Source organism: Agrilus planipennis, unplaced genomic scaffold (assembly GCF_000699045.2).
Source record: "Agrilus planipennis isolate EAB-ADULT unplaced genomic scaffold, Apla_2.0 scaffold18, whole genome shotgun sequence".
NCBI lineage: Eukaryota > Metazoa > Arthropoda > Insecta > Coleoptera > Buprestidae > Agrilus > Agrilus planipennis.
Genome location: NW_020438920.1, coordinates 1,127,324 through 1,144,124, shown reverse-complemented (window position 1 = coordinate 1,144,124; position 16,801 = coordinate 1,127,324). Strand labels below are relative to the sequence as shown.

Sequence of the window (16,801 nt, the reverse complement as noted above, 5' to 3'; positions counted from 1 at the left end):
TTTGGTAGAGAAGATCGGACAGATTTCGCCAAGGCAAGCTGGGCAGTCGCCTATTGCTCCTATTCCAGATAACCCACTGTACCCCGTCTGAAAGGAAGTAACGCTAGAGTAGACTCGCGAAAAGTGTATAAGACACTTTTAAGATCAACTAAATAGCTAAGCCCAAGGGAAGTCGTTCGGGGAGGCCCTCCCTAGTTCCACAAGGGTGAGAAGGAAGACACACGATAACGAAACATTGAATCATGTAGAAGACGTAGGGTAAATGCAAAGCAATTTATAGTAAGAATATGCAGTAAGCTAAGCGAAGAGGTAAGCAAGAGACATGTTAGACTACACTAAAACTACTAAACGAGTTAGTGCTACTACTACACTACACAACACTACTACTACATACAAAAAAAACAGAAGAATCTACAATCAACAATTACTTCAAACAAAAGGAACAAAAATAAGCATGCAAAATAAAAACTTAATCAAATTAACTATAAGACACTACAAGAAACTACAAAAAAACAAAAAGAACATGCAAAATAAAAAATTAATTTGAATAAAACGAACTTAATGAATTCTACTAGATATAGCATGCAAGATAAAGAACTATTTAAACTACTGGGTCATCCTTGTCTTCTCCAACGTCGATCTGAAACAGATACGGTGGCAAACAGATTAATAAAGAGCAATTAAAATTAATTATATCAAGTATCCTCACCTTAATTAATTATAGAAAGTAACATTCCAAAGTTTACAGGAGTGAAAAGTAAACCAACTTCAGGAGGAATACTGTAGCAGAGAATTTTATATTTCAGTGGAATTCAAATAAGTATCGATCTGAAACAGATACGGTGGCAAACAGATTAATAAAGAGCAATTAAAATTAATTATATCAAGTATCCTCACCTTAATTAATTATAGAAAGTAACATTCCAAAGTTTACAGGAGTGAAAAGTAAACCAACTTCAGGAGGAATACTGTAGCAGAGAATTTTATATTTCAGTGGAATTCAAATAAGTATCCAGTTGCACTCGCTCATGGGTTGAAAATTAACTGCATGATGTTAGAAGGCGAAGACAAAGCAGCAAATCAAGAATATAATCCAGGAAAGACCACACCCATGTAGACATGGGCTGTTTCAGTATAACCAAAACTGAACATTAATTCTCTCTCATTTATTGTATAACCTGCAGAAATGGACAAAAAAACATTATAATTACACTTGTAATTAAGAGACACAAATAAAAACGCACCAAAAAGCAAGTAAAACAGCTGAATTATAAAATAAACAAACAATAATTTTACACCATTTTACATCACAACCATAGATCACGACATAGATTAACGTCAAATAATACGACATAGACAACAGAAAAAGGTTAAAAAGAAAATCCATAGATAGATAAACTCCATAGATACATCAATGATAAATACCAATTTACTCTGTGGAAAATAAAAACTGTCAAGTGATATTGATGCACAATAACCTCAATTTATACTGTTGACAATAGATAATTGTTAACAGAAATTTCATAACATATTAATAAAGAGTAATTAATATTGATTAGTCATGTATTCTCACCTTAATTAATTGTAGAAAGTGGCGTTCTAAAGTCTATCAGTGTGATGAGCAAACCAACCAAATCTAGGAGGGATACCACTGCAGATAATTTGTTCCAGTTGCATCCAAATTAATTAATTTCCAATTGCCTCCCTTTGTTACTGCAAAAATTAACTGCATAATGTTGCAAGGTGAAGACGTCAAAAGCATCAGTTGTTTTAGTAGCACCAAAATTAGCTGCAATTCCTTTTCATTTGTGGGACAACAATCTATATAGAAACAGGCAAGAAAAAGTAATTATTTACCATTTTTAAATCGAATAAATCAGTAACATGCACACTAATGGAAAGATCTGTTCCATATTGACTCTCCTTCTGCCATTTCTGAAACATTGTTTAAATGTTGTCTATTGAAGCAAGTTACAAATGTCTAAGAAATTGAAGTTATCTAAAGATATCATTTACTATTTTTAATTGATACTGTTACATACCAGTTCCTTGTCATAAATCCTTTTTCAGCACACTGTCTTCGTTCCCAATAAAAAAAGGCACTTTCATGCTTTCTTTAGAACCATGGGCACAGCTACTTTGACAGGGCAAATGAGGACTAATACAACCAATGCTCCATAATTTCATAATTTAATGGTATCCGGAGTTCTTCTAATGTTCCTGTAAAATGAAATCTTATGAAAAAGTGTTCAGATATAATTAATTAAGTATTAAGTAAATAATGTGCACGATACATTGTTAAAGTAATGCTGAATCTTTTTCTTTGTTAATATCAAATAAATACACTACATATAGAAAGTATAGTATGCATGCTCACCTTAATTAACTACAAGAGCCTCCAAGATGAAAGGTTAACAGCTAAAACACCATAGGAGACGACTTATCTTTTCAGTAAGCAAAGATATCAGTTCCAATCTCTCTCAACTGTTGGCCAATCTGTGGACAAAAACAATTATTAACTAATTAATTTAATAGATATCTGGTACGCAGAAAATTTAAATATTTAATCATTTTCACTTTTCTCCCTTACTCTCAAATGAAAGTCAAAATATATGCGGAAAATGGATAAAAAAAGAATTAAACACTCGTATTAAATAAATGAAACAAGAAATAAAACAAAAACACGTAATAAAAAACCAATTAAAAGCCAAATAACAAACCGTTAAAAATGGCGACGTATCCACCTGATGTGTTTCAAGATATAACCTTTAAAAAATTTATCAATTTAATTTATGGTGTGGGCAAATACGAAGAATAATAATAGAAAATGAATCAATCAAACTAACCTTTTAGACGTAGAACAAATTAAAACTAATTTTGCGAGAAAATTAGCTCGATAAGTTGAATTTAAGAGACGCGAAAACACGTCCTTCCACATCGAAACTTTATGAACTTATAATGAACAAAACGCCTCTCTGGCTTGTCGCGAATTTGCGATTGCTACCACATGAAGCACTGATGACGTAGACAAACGCCAATCAGATGCGTTAAATTCGATGTCTGCGACGCTGTAACCAATCGCGTGCTTAATTTCATCCCCGTTTTACAGAATTCAATTTATCTGCGTTTTTGCTTCGTGCAAGTTCCATCGCCTGATCACTACTCGCAAAGATATATATGCATCTTTGGATATAATAAAATTCGACCAAACGGACAAGTTGAATTTATAAACATTAAACGAATGAAATTAAGAAACTAGCTAATTGCAGTATAACATTTTAGAACTACCTTATTGTTATTTTTAAAAAAATTGCACGCAATTAAAGTTTTTCTAGTAATTATATATAGTAATATTAACAAACAGTTTCTGTGGTTTAATTCTCCTATGTCCGAATTATTAATAACCTTGATGTATGTTAATTATTCAGAATTTTAACCTTTTATAAAGTTATTAGGTAACTAACTATCTACAATTTGTAGTTATTATGTACCAAAAGATGATATAATATGTACTTTGTATACGTATACATAATGCAGAGTCAATTATTTCCATTCAGGTGTTTAAAGAAAACCAAAAGATGACATAGATGATTTAGACTATTGCTCAAATCACAAAAAAAAGAATGTAACATTAATCTTATACAGGAACATAATCATAAGTTTTAGTTTCAAAACCGTTGTGAAAAACTTGACAAACATCTTTTGTTGGTATAAGGGTGGGAAATTTTCGGTTTCATTTGAGATAATTCAAAATAACAACTAATTTTTTTATTCCTGTGCCAACGAAGGTGCATGCCTTTTTTACAACGGTTTTATAACTAAAACTTCATTTCATTTCCTTTGTATGCAATTTAAAAATATGGAAATTTTTAAAAATACAATTCTTTTCGGAAACGTAGAAATAAATTATAGACTTCAGATGCCCAAGAAATAAGCAACTGTTACAAGTTTCTCAATCTCTCATCACAATTTTTTCAAATAAAAACAACAATTTTTTGTCCGCATTTTTACTATCTTTCTCTATCAGGAATCGTATAAAAAGTTGAAATGTACAGGACACAAGGTAAAAATACTCACTTTAAAGAAATATACAAAACAAAATAAAAACAAATCACTTACATTAACAGTGTTGTGTTGTAAAATCTTATTTATTTTCATAGATTGCTTATGTATCATATAAATTTAGGTTGTTTTATTTAAATCCAAAAATTTAGCTGCTTACAAATTTCGACTCGCACTGTAACATCTTTATTTTTATTTAGACTACAGCGCACTCTTTAATTTCGCGGGAACGTACCATCATAACATGGATTTAAAATGGATTTAGTTTTAAATATTTTGTCTTTGATATATGCAACCCACTTTACTGCAAAGTATTCTGAACGTCAAGCTGCAGTAGTATTTCTGAATTCCTTTACTTATTAAAGACTCGAATTTCAAAATCAGGGTTTAAAATATTAATAATCAAGACATAAAAGTCTTGGTTAAATTGGGTGGTTGGAAATGTAAATCGATGTTCTCTATGAATTTTTATGACAAACTCACCAAAATGTAGTGGGACTATAAACGCCAACCAAGCCTTTTTAGAAAAAAATTGGATAAATTGAAGTTCACAATAACCTTTAACCCCAGCAAAATAATGGACAATCTAACGGTATTATACAAAGAAGTAACATACGTACGTCATCCTATGAATTCAGAACGTCTTTTGTTAATCAAATTGACAACAGATTAATAAAGTGTAATTAATATTAATTTAACCATGTATTATTACCTGAATTAGCTGTAGAATGTAGTGTTTCAACGTTTACATGTGTGGAATGAAAACCAAATTCAGAAAGGATACCCATGCAGACATCCCATGTCGTCATCGTTAGGGTTAAAATTAACATTCCAATCTCTCCCATTTGTTAACCAATCTGTAGAAAGGAACAAAAAAATTATTAACTACTTTTAGCCAATAATATTTTAAAAGTGACTGCTAAAATAATAAACATACAATGTACCTTTAGTAATAAGCCAAATAAACAACTGTTATGATATTTCATCCTTATCACATTTCTTCTGACTATTAAATTAAAGTCAAAAATAAAAATACAGACAGTTCATATTGTAGTTTAAAAAAGATAAAATGGTTTATCCCTTGTATTAAGCTAACATTCAAATGTTGTTTAAAATCTCTTTATTGAAAGTGTTACAAATGTATAACTACTATTTTTAATTGATACTGTTACTTACCAATCCGTCTCATAGTTTCATAAACCCTTCCTTTGGCAATAACACACTGTTTCTGTTCCAAATGTAAAAAAGGCACCTTCACGCTCTCCTCAGGACTTCAGGTACTTCTACTACCTGGAGTGAATGAGGAACCAATGTCGCATAATACATGGCATTCAGAGTTTTTACTCTTTGTACTCTTGACTGTGTACTGTACCATTGATGTTGATAATTCATTTCCACAAATGAACAAGTAATGTCTTTGTTGTGGAAAAAAGGCACTTTTAGAATTTCTTGGGATACTGCTACTTTCTGGAGAAAAGGACTCCTACAATCAATGGTATCATATTTGCAGGTAATAATGCAGGTAGAATTTCACCATTGCACACCATCCTATCCTATTTGTAGATCAGAATAAGCTTAACTTATCGGGTAATCTCTGTAACAGAACGAGAAAAAACAAATTAATCATACTATTAAATGAATGAGCATAAAATCAAATTGAAATGCAGCCAAGAGCAAATAAAAGAACACAATTTTAAAATATAGGTTACTTAAATGCCATAATAAATACTAACCAAAACAAATCGAAAGCCATAGGTACACAAGTACCACAGAGCAAAGGAAAAATAATAATTGGAAAAGAAAAAAGTTTGTATATCCAACCATATAAGCACTAGTGTAAATCAGTTTGCATACAGTATTTCCTCAGAAATTATTTCTCCATATAAACATAAAAATTTATAATTAAGTAATTTTAAAAAAAATGACATCACAAATGAAGTTATCAAATATTATTAGTAACGAATCCTTTGATATAATTATTTCGAAAATCAACATAGAAACTTCATTAATGTAGAACTCTGAAACTTTTCATTAACTAGTAGACATGACCTGTCTAGGAATTTACGATAATTAGGATCATAGTTTTTTAGCTCAGTACTAAATTATTTTAGAGGTGAAGAATAATAATATAATAATGTAAATGCATTATGTAACTACTTCTCAATTAATTCATTCTTTTTAATATATAATAATCGTAAAAGAATATTCTGTAATTTACTAGACTTCTAAAACAACAAAAGTGCCTAATACTAATATCAATATTTGAAAAATAGAATGTGTAACAATTTTCCTTTTTTTAAACAAAGCTAATCGAAGCACAAATACGTTACATATTTAAAACTTGCAAGCGACTTACAATTTATTGGTAATGTTTAAATCAGTGGATTATTTACATCGCGTGGTAGTTCACACGACTCTACGATGATCTTTTACACTTTAACATCTATATCTATGACCTATGTTTACTGGCCATTTACTGTGCTCCATGCTTCTTGATATGCTTCATGCATTGAAGTGGAGGGGTATCTGTAATCTAGTTCAATGGCTTCATGACGTTTTTTAAGCAGTTACATCTATAGTCATTGTCATGTCTAATCTAGTCTAGGGTCTAATCTATAGTTACGCCAATATACTTCATGATATATTTCTCCTATATTTCTTTAATCCGCTTTAATCTATGGTGCCGTCAGTGCATGAGTGCAATCATAGTTTAATATAATAAATAATAATAAATAGGTGTAGTATAAAACGTAATTTACATACTAGTAAAGTTGTAAAAGTTGTAATAAATGGCTACAGAAAGAGAAAAAACCGAAATTCTAAAGGTATCTTTTGCAACTACTTTACTTTTTAAAATAACATATTTATACTTTGTAGAATCCAGAACTTCTACCCCTGAATACTTTATATTTAAGCAAAAAAACTGTAATTAGGAAGTCTCACTATCCCTCAGAAAAGGTGAGCTTCAATAATTTTTATTTCAAATTTTTATTTCTTTGTTTTTTTGCAGTTGGGTTTAAATGATATAGAAAACTTGGAATCTATAGATTTTAGTAAAAATTATACAACAAAATTTGAAAAACTTAAAGCAATTGTAAGTGTTATTGATGTTGATTGCAGTTACCTTTAATTGGTAATTTTTTACATTAGTTGACATTGGAATTGAGACATGAAGTTTAGTCAGGTAGGTAGTACTGACCAAGTAGAATCGTGTGGTAGCATTAATTCCGTGCGGAAACCAATGTAGCTCGAGATACAGGCTTCTAAAGTTATTTAATCGGAGGAAATTTCGATTGGTACGGCCCTGGCTGCAGCCCTTCGTCAGCTGTTCTCGCCAAATATGCATTGATGACGTCATTGTTTAGTTAGGTAGATGTATGACAGACTCGAGTTTGTTTAATGCCCCTGCCCGCCGAAGGCGGGCTGATACATTAGAATAATGTTAGGAAGATATGTTTTAGGACAAACGATGTTTGGCGGGAACAGCTGACGGAAGGCTGAAGCCAGGGCCGTACCTACCGGTATTTCCTCCGATTAAGAAAACTTTAAGGGCCTGTATCTCACTCACATTCATTTTTAAACAAATAATAAACAAAATTCTAGTAAATACTACTACACTACTTCACTTGGTGAGTACTACCTACCTGACTAAACTTCATGTCTCAATTCCAATGTCAACTAATGTAAAAAATTACCCTTTAATTTTCTGCTTTTTTAGTCACCTGAATGGATATTAAGAAAAAGGCAGTATTATAATTTTCAACCATATTGTTACACTTATAGCTTAAACGAAGACACTGAAACATTTATTGATAGAAATGTGTTATTCTTAGCAAGCATACAGCATTTGTTGGATTGTACGTACAGATACTTTTGGTGTTATGTGTTGTGTGAGTCTCGTGTTAGTAGAGTGTTAAATAGTTTTCTTGAGAAAGCTATCTTTAATTATGACACAAAATACATGAACAGTGATTGCTTAGAAATTTATGAGGTTGTTTGTACAGCTGTTTATAAAATCTTTGGACGAATGATTTCTCCTCACGAATCCAAGGTGATACCTCTAATTTCAATTGCTGTTTTCTTTGTTTCTATTAGATTATTTTTAGACTGAATTTATGCCAGAAGATTTTGTATTAGAAAATCTCTTCAAATGCCACTATCTTAATCTAAAAAATGTATTGGTATTGAACTTTTTATTTAATGGAACTACTGTAAATGATTTTGTAGATAGACTAATAAAATTCTATTTTACAAAAAAATTTGAAAGTAAAATTAAGGAGGAGCTACAAGAGTTATTAAATGAAGCTGTTATGGTAAGAACATAATAAGTTTTATAAGTTGCTTGTTTTTTTTCTACTTATTTGTTTTTCTAATTAATATGCAGATTCATTAATTTTGCTGACTTACTATCCTGTATATAATTTCACGTTTTTGCTCGACTTTTGCGGTACTTGTGTAAATTTCAATTTTTGATTGATCTATATGTTGTGAATGTTGGATGAGTTCTTACTTATTCATGTGTTAGTTATTTGAATCATCTTCTCTGAAGTGATAATTAAACCGCCTTGAATTCAAACAGAACAATTTTTTGCGAATTATTTTGAATAAAAATTCTTCACCTACTATGATTGTTCAGTTAACAAACGAGTTTAATGTTTAACGATTGTATAATAGAATCATTTTATAATTAGCAGAATTCGCTATTTTGTTTAAGTCTGTAAGAATTCCATTCATTATTCTCATTTATTGACTCCATATTTAGTTTCTTGTCCTCCCTTAGCCCTAACGCTCTATCTCCTCTCTAATAGTAATTGGTAATTTGCTGCATAATTAATATTGAAAAATATTTGATGCTTTTCTGTATTAATTTAAGATAAAATAACAGCTTAATTTTTTGTACTTTTTCAGTTTCATTAACGTTTTTTATACTTTGTTACACAATTGCAGTACTTTATAATAATATCTTGAACGTAAAAAATTAATAACAATAAATACACATTCAACTAAAAGGTATTATTAATAGGAATTGGAAACAGTTGAGGCAAATGTTTGTGTCAATTACGAAGGATTCATTGCAGTACCAGCTGCAACAAAAATCAAACCAGGTCAGTTTGATCCAGGTTGGTTGGAAGAAATGGTGTCAAAAATATTACATTTTGGAAGTATTTTGAGCACACTTTTTTCAAGAAATGCTTCTTTCATTGACTCGGTAACAGGATCAAGAATTATTGAAATGTATGTTTATTTAATATGCAGTATATGTATGTGTAACATGTTACTGTTTGGTATGTACGTATGTGGAACTATGGGAGTGATTTCGTGAATGTAATGGAAACGCGTTACAGGAAGTAACGATTTTATAGTGGGAGAGAAATAGAGAGAAAATGGAAGGAAGAGAAAGAAATTATGTAGCCAACCATTTGATTTGCCAACCTAGGTCTTGACCCAGGTTAGCAAACCCAGGTTCAGTGACAATAAGATGCATTGCCGTGCAGTTTACATTGAGAAATTGTCATTTTGCTTGTAACTGATGTTAAGTGTTATTATATCATTGTACTACTACCACCACAGAAGACGCGAATTTGTTTTCTATTTTACATAAATTGTCTGTTATGATGCATCTACACCAGGGCTTCTTAAACTTTTTTCATTCACGACCCCATTTATGATTGCGAGTTTCCTGGCGACCCCATATAAATATAAAAGAAAGATCAATAAAATTAAAAAAACAAATACACATCTAGATGTTATAAAATCGTATATTTAAATATTTGACATTAAAATTTCTCGCGATCCCAGAACTTTCCTACGCGACCCCATTTGGGGTTTAAGAAGGCCTGATCTACACTATGAATGCCAAGTTATAATTCTTTGAGCACTGCAAAACTCATATAATAAACAAACCATTTTGTCTTTAAGTATAATATTTGAATTGCTGTCCGACAGATATGCTAGTTAAAAATTACTTAATTTAATTAAATTACCTATTTTAGTTTTTACTACAAATACAATGTAATTGCCGGGTGTATGTTAATTTACTCTATTCCAAAGCCATGGACATTCAATGTGGGATCTTATAATTTTGTATTTTAAATTTTTAGAATTGCTCCATTCTATGATAAGGTACTTCCTGAATTACTTGAATGCATACCAGATGAAAATGATACACCTGAAAATTTATTGGAAGTAAGAAAAAGAATTCTTGAAAAAATCGCCCTTGGGAGTTCCTATTTCATAACACTTTTTAACTGTTTTGTTACTAATTTCATTGACAACATAATTAATAATAAGTAAGTGGCAAATAAAGTTTCTTAAATGCAAATGTATTTTTGTAAATTGTTTTGTAGAGATAATCCTAAGCAACAGCAACATTACCTTGATAGTTATTTTTCATTGATAAGTTCTGTTTTGGAATATGATGAATTTCTTACAGATTATCAAGCTGTACATAAAATTGATCAGCAACTGCAAATAATTGAAGATTTCTGCAAAGACATGTATCCTTTTACAACACATCATTTTGTTTTTTATTTCTGAATAATATTTTTCTTAATTAAGCTATCAGGGAATTAACAAGAACACGTTATATAAAAGATTGTTTATATAATTTAACACCTAAAAAGAAAGAAAAGATTGAGGCCACCGAAGAAACTACATCTGAAGAAGATGATGATTCCTATGAAGATGAAGAAGAACCTTTGGATGTATCTTCAACCCCCTCAACGAATGGTATTGTAATACCTTCGGAGGACGAATTAAGTGGGCTTATTAGTATTGTACAGGATGTTTGCCCACATGTGGGTTCAGGTAATGAGTCAATCATACGTTAATATTAATATTGTTAAATAATCAATTGCTTGATTTTGTTCAGGTTTTGTGTTAAGATGTTTAGAAGAAATGAAGTTTGATCCAATTCAAGTTATTAGAGCCATACAATCAAACAGTTTACCAAATGTGCTTCAAAACGTTCCAAGAGATTTGGTATATGTACCTCCAGAAAAACCAGAACAGTCGGAAATTCCCATTCTAGCTTATAGAGGCAAAAAACCACAGCATCAGGATGCAAATGCTCTTTTAAATGACAAGAGTGATATTCAGGATATCAAGGATTTTGTTATACAAACCACGTGAGTTTTTGCGTTTAAGTGTTTGTTTTATTTAGAAAAATAACTTACTGTTTCTCTTTTTTTTAGTTATGACAATTATGATCCTTATGATGACGAATACGATGATGCAGAGGAAGACCCTATTTTAAATTTCGATAGGTCGGAAGCGGACCCGGAAATTAATCCTAATATGAATAAATTTCAGGAATACGAAGTGGTTTCCGATCCCAGCGAATCTTCTGAAGAAGAGGAAGAAATGACGCAAGGTATAGTTATTCAGCAGTTAAAAAATTATGCAGTCTAATGTTTAGTAAACTGTTTTCCTGTTTCCTAAAAGAAAGCTGAAATAGTTTAGTACTAATTGCTTGTTACTTTTTTACAGATAATGATCGTCAATCTAGGGACGCTTTTTGTGAAAATCCAGAAGTTATAAGGGCAAGGAGGGAAGCAAGAAGGGCTCAAACATATCGAAGAGGCGGAGGAGGTGGTGGGCCAAGTAATAGGGATGTCGTAGGTAAACCGAAAGGTCAAGGACAGGAGAAGAACGTTCAAGCCAATAGAGATAAAAAGAATGTGCATAAGTCAAGTAGGGCGAATCACAATAGAAAAGGTGGTGCCCAATGGAAAAGAAGTAGAGGAATGGTACCATCCTAAGTCATAATAAAAATACTTATAGGTTATGCTCCTCAAGGAGCTGTGAAAGGTTTTGTGATTGTCTGTAGTAAAAAAAATACAATAGAAGTTTTTTTTCGTTTACTTTTTTAGATATATATCCTTCTGACATCAGTGTAATAATAATCTGGCCATTACTATTTTTACCACAAAAAAGTAGCTACAGTAATAGACTTAAATTTTTTTGTGAAATTAGCATTTGCTAAAAAATTAAAAGAAAATTCAGTTTACTTTCTGGGTATAATCTTATTATAAAAGCTCATGTTAAAAATAGTTCATGTGTCATGTCCATGTTTAACAGTTCGGTATGTTATGTTATATTATAGTGTCACATTGTAATATTTTACCTGTTTATGTAGACCATAGCGCACTCGCGGTGCCATAACAATTTGTATTGTGAGTAAATGAGTACATTTAAATTTTGCTAATAGTTCGCCCTTCATACAGGCAACCCATTACACTGCAAAGTATTCACGTTGTCAATGTAGCTTTAGCAGTTCTAATTATTTTACTAAAGACTGTTTTTTAAAAGGTTTAAAGTATCCACCGGCAAGTTTTAGCCACATAACTTTAATTCGTGTTCCCGCGCGTCTACAATATTACGATTTAAAATTTGAAGAGAGAAATTAATTTATCAAGAAATACAAACTTTTTTAAATTGGGGTTGAAAGTTCATCCCTATAATTTTCAATTATAAAATTCGTTTTACTGATGCCTCACAACAACTTTAATATATTTTGGTACATTCACCTTATTTAATGAGAGAAAATTAATTTATCAAGAAATAAAAACGATGCAACGTTCTTAAATTTGGGTTGAATCAGTAGCGGATTATCCGTAAGGCAAACTAGGCACATGCCTAGGGCGTAAGGTTAGGAAGAGGTGCGCACTAAAAAAAAAAAATAAGAAAGTACCTGCTTCCAAAAATTACTTTGCAAAATATATGACCGCCAGGAGGGGCGTCTAGGAGGTGCTAGCCTTGAGCGCTCTCGACATTTAATTCGCCTCTGGGTTGAATGTACATCTTTGTAACTTCCAACTATGAATCAACCACACTTTATGAAAATCCCTATAAAAAATGAAAAATCTTTTAATAATTTTTAATAATTTTTCATTTTTTATGAAAAGGTTTGCATTTTTTGTGAGATTTATAACTCCGTAAATATCATTAAAAAAGATTGTTTGCACTCTTATTTTTAAAATAGTGGTTGTGTAGAGGGATTTTCCCTCCATTGTCACTTAAAAATTGTATTTATATGTGAAAAACTGAATTTTATGTGATTCTACAATGTTTAACAGGTTTCAATATATTTCCCGCTTTTTTAAAAATCATTTTTATTTTGCTAGGCAACCCCAAACATTCGGGAGTAGTAAAAGCTGCATAAATGAAAGCGTACTTAATTATAATATTATCTGCGCGCCAAAATTAACGTATTTAAAACTAAAACTAAAACAAGTTTACGTATTTACTCTTTCGTAACGTTCTATGTATCAAATAATAATACATAAGGTGTTTTTATTGCATGCAAATATACTAATTTTATTAAATATGGTTATTTACTTTCGATTAGATAATCTTCAGTCGTTATTCCAGGAATTAAGGAATCATTTAAATATTATGTAAGCTCATTTAAAGAGAGGGAGCTTGTTCTTTTTTTTCTGAAACTTTAACCAATTGCAATTATTGACACATTGTAATTTAAAATTACGGAAATTTGTTTACTAGACCAAGACATCTAACACTAATTACTTGAATGGCTTAAATCAAAAATATATGAATTCATAATTTGTAAATTGGCCACATTGTTTATTATGATTCATTTAATTGGATTACCTATTTATTTGATATATTTGTAAATTTCGACTGAAACAATTTCCTTAGAATTGGAAAAATTGGTTTGTACTAGAGTAATAGTAGATTCAATCTTTTGAAGCTGTTTGAAGTTTTGATAAGCTTTATTTGAAAAACATTTCATATTTCAATAAAGAATTTCATGTTCTTTAGTTCTTATTGATTTCCTGGTTAAATATTTTTCACGTACTTTGTTAAAAACAAATGTTGAACAACTGATTTTTTTTATCAAATTTAAATAAGGTTTCATTAACTTCCAAACGAGAAATTATTTTCTTGTTTAGTTTATAAACAACTGCTTCATACGTGTGTCGAATATATAACAAAATTAAATGGAAAATGAACGTAATTATGTAGCAGTTCTGTTTTCATCTTCGCTTCTTCGCTATTTAAAGTCAGGTTCACGTAATTTCATGGTCACTTACCTTGCGGCAAAAAAATTATGTCGAGGTTGAATTTTCGTATGACATACGTATGTACCTTTGTACATTAATACACAAACATGTCCATTAGCATATTTCTAGTTTTCAGTGACGTTTTCATATAAGACACATGAATACAAATTGCAAACTTGGAAAAAATTGCTTACTTTGTAATTAATTGAGAATAAATAAAAGTTACTACCTGATTTATTTTTATGAGACATTATCGCAGTGACGGTTCGTGCCTTCAAAAGTAGGTGAAGAAAACATACGTAATAGGTGAAGAAAACACACGTACCTAAATATACAATGAGTACATATGCAGGTGAAGTGGATTGATCGACTCACTGCGATCTCTTCCCTATTCATCTCACCGTGGTTTACATGGCTGCATGGAACTTGCCTACTCTATTGTATTATGTCTAAGGGAAGAGGTGCGGTGGCGACGCGCATAATTCTTCACTTGGGCATTTTCAATATTTACTAGTCGATTTCGCAATACCTACATAACTGTCTGCAATTCATTTCCACACAATCCCTTTTTAATTGTCTATTGTTTCTTACTTATTCACAACTATTTCTTACTACCCTTCTCATCCGTTTCTATTCTATAATTGACTTCCCTTACAATAAAATACCTTCCGGTATACATGTGTACTAGTTTTTATCCTTTATTTGAACATTACACTTCCCCGACCTTCCGTCACCTAATTGGAACCCTTTCTTTTTTTAAATTATATTTTTAAGTTGGATCAGTCCATCGCCACTCCCACTTAATATCTCCTTACAATTATCCAAATCTTTACTTGCCCCACATCCTTTCAGCACATGCATCATTGTTTCATCTTCCCTTTCACGTATCCTATATATCATTTCTTTTTCTTTCTTCCAATACTTACATTTGTGCGGCGGCGATGTGCATAGTTCTTCACTTGGGCATTTTTAAAATTTATATTAAGCATAGTAGTTCTTCCCCCCTATAAGCTACTGTGAGCACGAAACTGTTAGCACAGTGGTCGAAATTCACTTTTGTGAACAATACTGTGACGTAGGTCGGCCATCATTTTTTTTAATTGTTGTTGCTGTCGGCCATCATTCTTTTTCAATTGTTGTCGCATTGTCACTGATGTCGGCCATTATGGTTTTTAATAGATGTATAATAACACAGGCCAACGACGAAAAAACTTTTTTAATAATTTTAACTTATTTCTATGTAATTTGGTGTGCTGATTCCGAAAAAAATAACGAAAAGGTCGTATCATCCTCCATTTTCTCACATTTCAATATTAAATAAAAGTAAATTTTATTAACCAAAATGTGTAACAAATATTTTTAACCGTTAAAATATTTTTATGTTGACCATATTTTCTAGTATTATAGAGTTGAGAATAATATAAAATGTACTCAGGTTGATAGTTCTGATAAATTGCGCATTTTTTTGTTTTCTTCTAGTTAATAAAACATCACATTGCATTGTAACTTTGCAACTTTGGTTTATCCCAAAAAGATTCTTTTACCACCACTACACATTAAGTTGGGTTTAATGAAACAATTTGTAAAAGCTTTGTCTAAAGATGGTGATTGTTTTAAATATTTATGTAGAAAATTTCTTCATTTATCAGAAGCTAAACTGAAAGAAAAGGTTTTCGTTGGGCCTGATATTCGTGATGTTCGATACCAACTTCGAAGCAACGATGAGTAGAAAGGAAAAAGAGGCTTGGATATCATTGAGAGAAGTTTTTGGGCAATGTAAACGATCCTAACTATGAACTTATCATATCTACATGATAAACAATTTTAAAAATCTTGGTTGTCTGATGAAGAAAACAACAGCTGAGCACAGCACACGCCGCCGGGACTCTATAGAGATGCATCGGTATAGGATAACCGAATGAAATTGTATAGATCGACTACATTAATGTATTTTTCTTTACGAGGAAAAGTAAACACAAGAAATAATAAATAATTTAGTATAGTAATTAATAAATAATACAAATTAGGACAACAGCCTAACCAAATATAGACCAGTATCTCAGAGCTACCAGACATTACTTATTTTCTGAGTAACAAAATGGATTGGATAGAGTAGTGTTAGTATGTATTTTGAACGTACGCGTAGCTGCTAACTGGGCCGATTTGCAGATATCAGGTACTAAAGGTAGGTACGTAAAAACATTACCTAGTGTTGATTTTTACATAATATTTCACAGAATATTGTTAAGAATTAATAATCAACACTGCCAGAAACAATTTTAAAAATCTTGGTTGTCTGATGAGCCTTAAAGTCCCCTTTTTGCACAACCATCTTGACTTTTTACCTACAAACTTAGGTGATGTCAGTGAAGAGCAAGGGGAACGGTTTCATCAGGACATCAAAGAAATGGAGAAACGATACCAAGGAAGGTGGAATGTAAACATGATGGGTGATTACTGTTGGACACTTCACAGAGAGCAACAGAATGCTTCGCATCGGAGAAAAAGCTATGCAAGAAACTTTACAGAGAGAAGAGAGAGAAAATACAAAAAAACATATATCTAATGTTTAGTAATCTATTATTTGTAAAAGAAAATTGCAACTTCATTAAGAACTAAATTTTTTAATTTTTAATTATCAAATATTTCCCTACTTTTTGAAATATACAATACACAATGTCATATTGTGAGAAAATTGTGGGTGATAAAAAAAA

The 16,801-nt window shown here is 31.1% G+C and overlaps 1 protein-coding gene and 1 long non-coding RNA gene across 10 annotated transcripts; one reads left to right on the top strand and one right to left on the bottom strand.

Moving 5' to 3' along the window:
* Positions 1-1,253: 1,253 nt before the first annotated feature.
* Positions 1,254-6,443, bottom strand: LOC108744120. 9 transcript variants are annotated; one of them, XR_003230971.1, is made up of 9 exons: positions 5,796-5,810; positions 5,597-5,656; positions 5,239-5,545; positions 4,775-4,919; positions 2,847-3,159; positions 2,378-2,496; positions 2,043-2,220; positions 1,574-1,821; positions 1,254-1,434 (listed from the first exon to the last, which is right to left on the bottom strand). It is a non-coding gene; the product is annotated as an uncharacterized LOC108744120 (long non-coding RNA). The 9 variants fall into 9 exon arrangements; XR_003230967.1 differs by lacking the exon at positions 5,796-5,810 and adding an exon at positions 6,419-6,443 and having other exon boundaries at positions 5,239-5,656; XR_003230968.1 differs by having other exon boundaries at positions 5,239-5,656; positions 5,796-5,816.
* Positions 6,444-6,665: 222 nt separating this feature from the next.
* On the top strand, positions 6,666-11,926 carry LOC108744063 (activating signal cointegrator 1 complex subunit 2). Its single transcript, XM_025973785.1, has 12 exons — positions 6,666-6,887; positions 6,940-7,020; positions 7,073-7,156; positions 7,781-8,113; positions 8,169-8,375; positions 9,086-9,297; positions 10,164-10,352; positions 10,410-10,559; positions 10,628-10,869; positions 10,934-11,189; positions 11,256-11,434; positions 11,551-11,926. Exons 1-12 carry the CDS (start codon positions 6,852-6,854, stop codon positions 11,820-11,822), a joined length of 2,241 nt encoding a protein of 746 aa, XP_025829570.1. The 5' UTR covers positions 6,666-6,851; the 3' UTR covers positions 11,823-11,926.
* The last annotated feature ends 4,875 nt before the right edge of the window (positions 11,927-16,801 follow it).

Bases quoted from the DNA above. Each gene is read 5' to 3' on its own strand.
- LOC108744063 (XM_025973785.1), top strand. From the start codon at position 6,852: ATGGCTACAGAAAGAGAAAAAACCGAAATTCTAAAG. The intron at 8,376-9,085 runs GTAAGAACATAA...TATTATTAATAG, and splicing joins TATTAAATGAAGCTGTTATG to GAATTGGAAACAGTTGAGGC. The intron at 10,353-10,409 runs GTAAGTGGCAAA...ATTGTTTTGTAG, and splicing joins GACAACATAATTAATAATAA to AGATAATCCTAAGCAACAGC.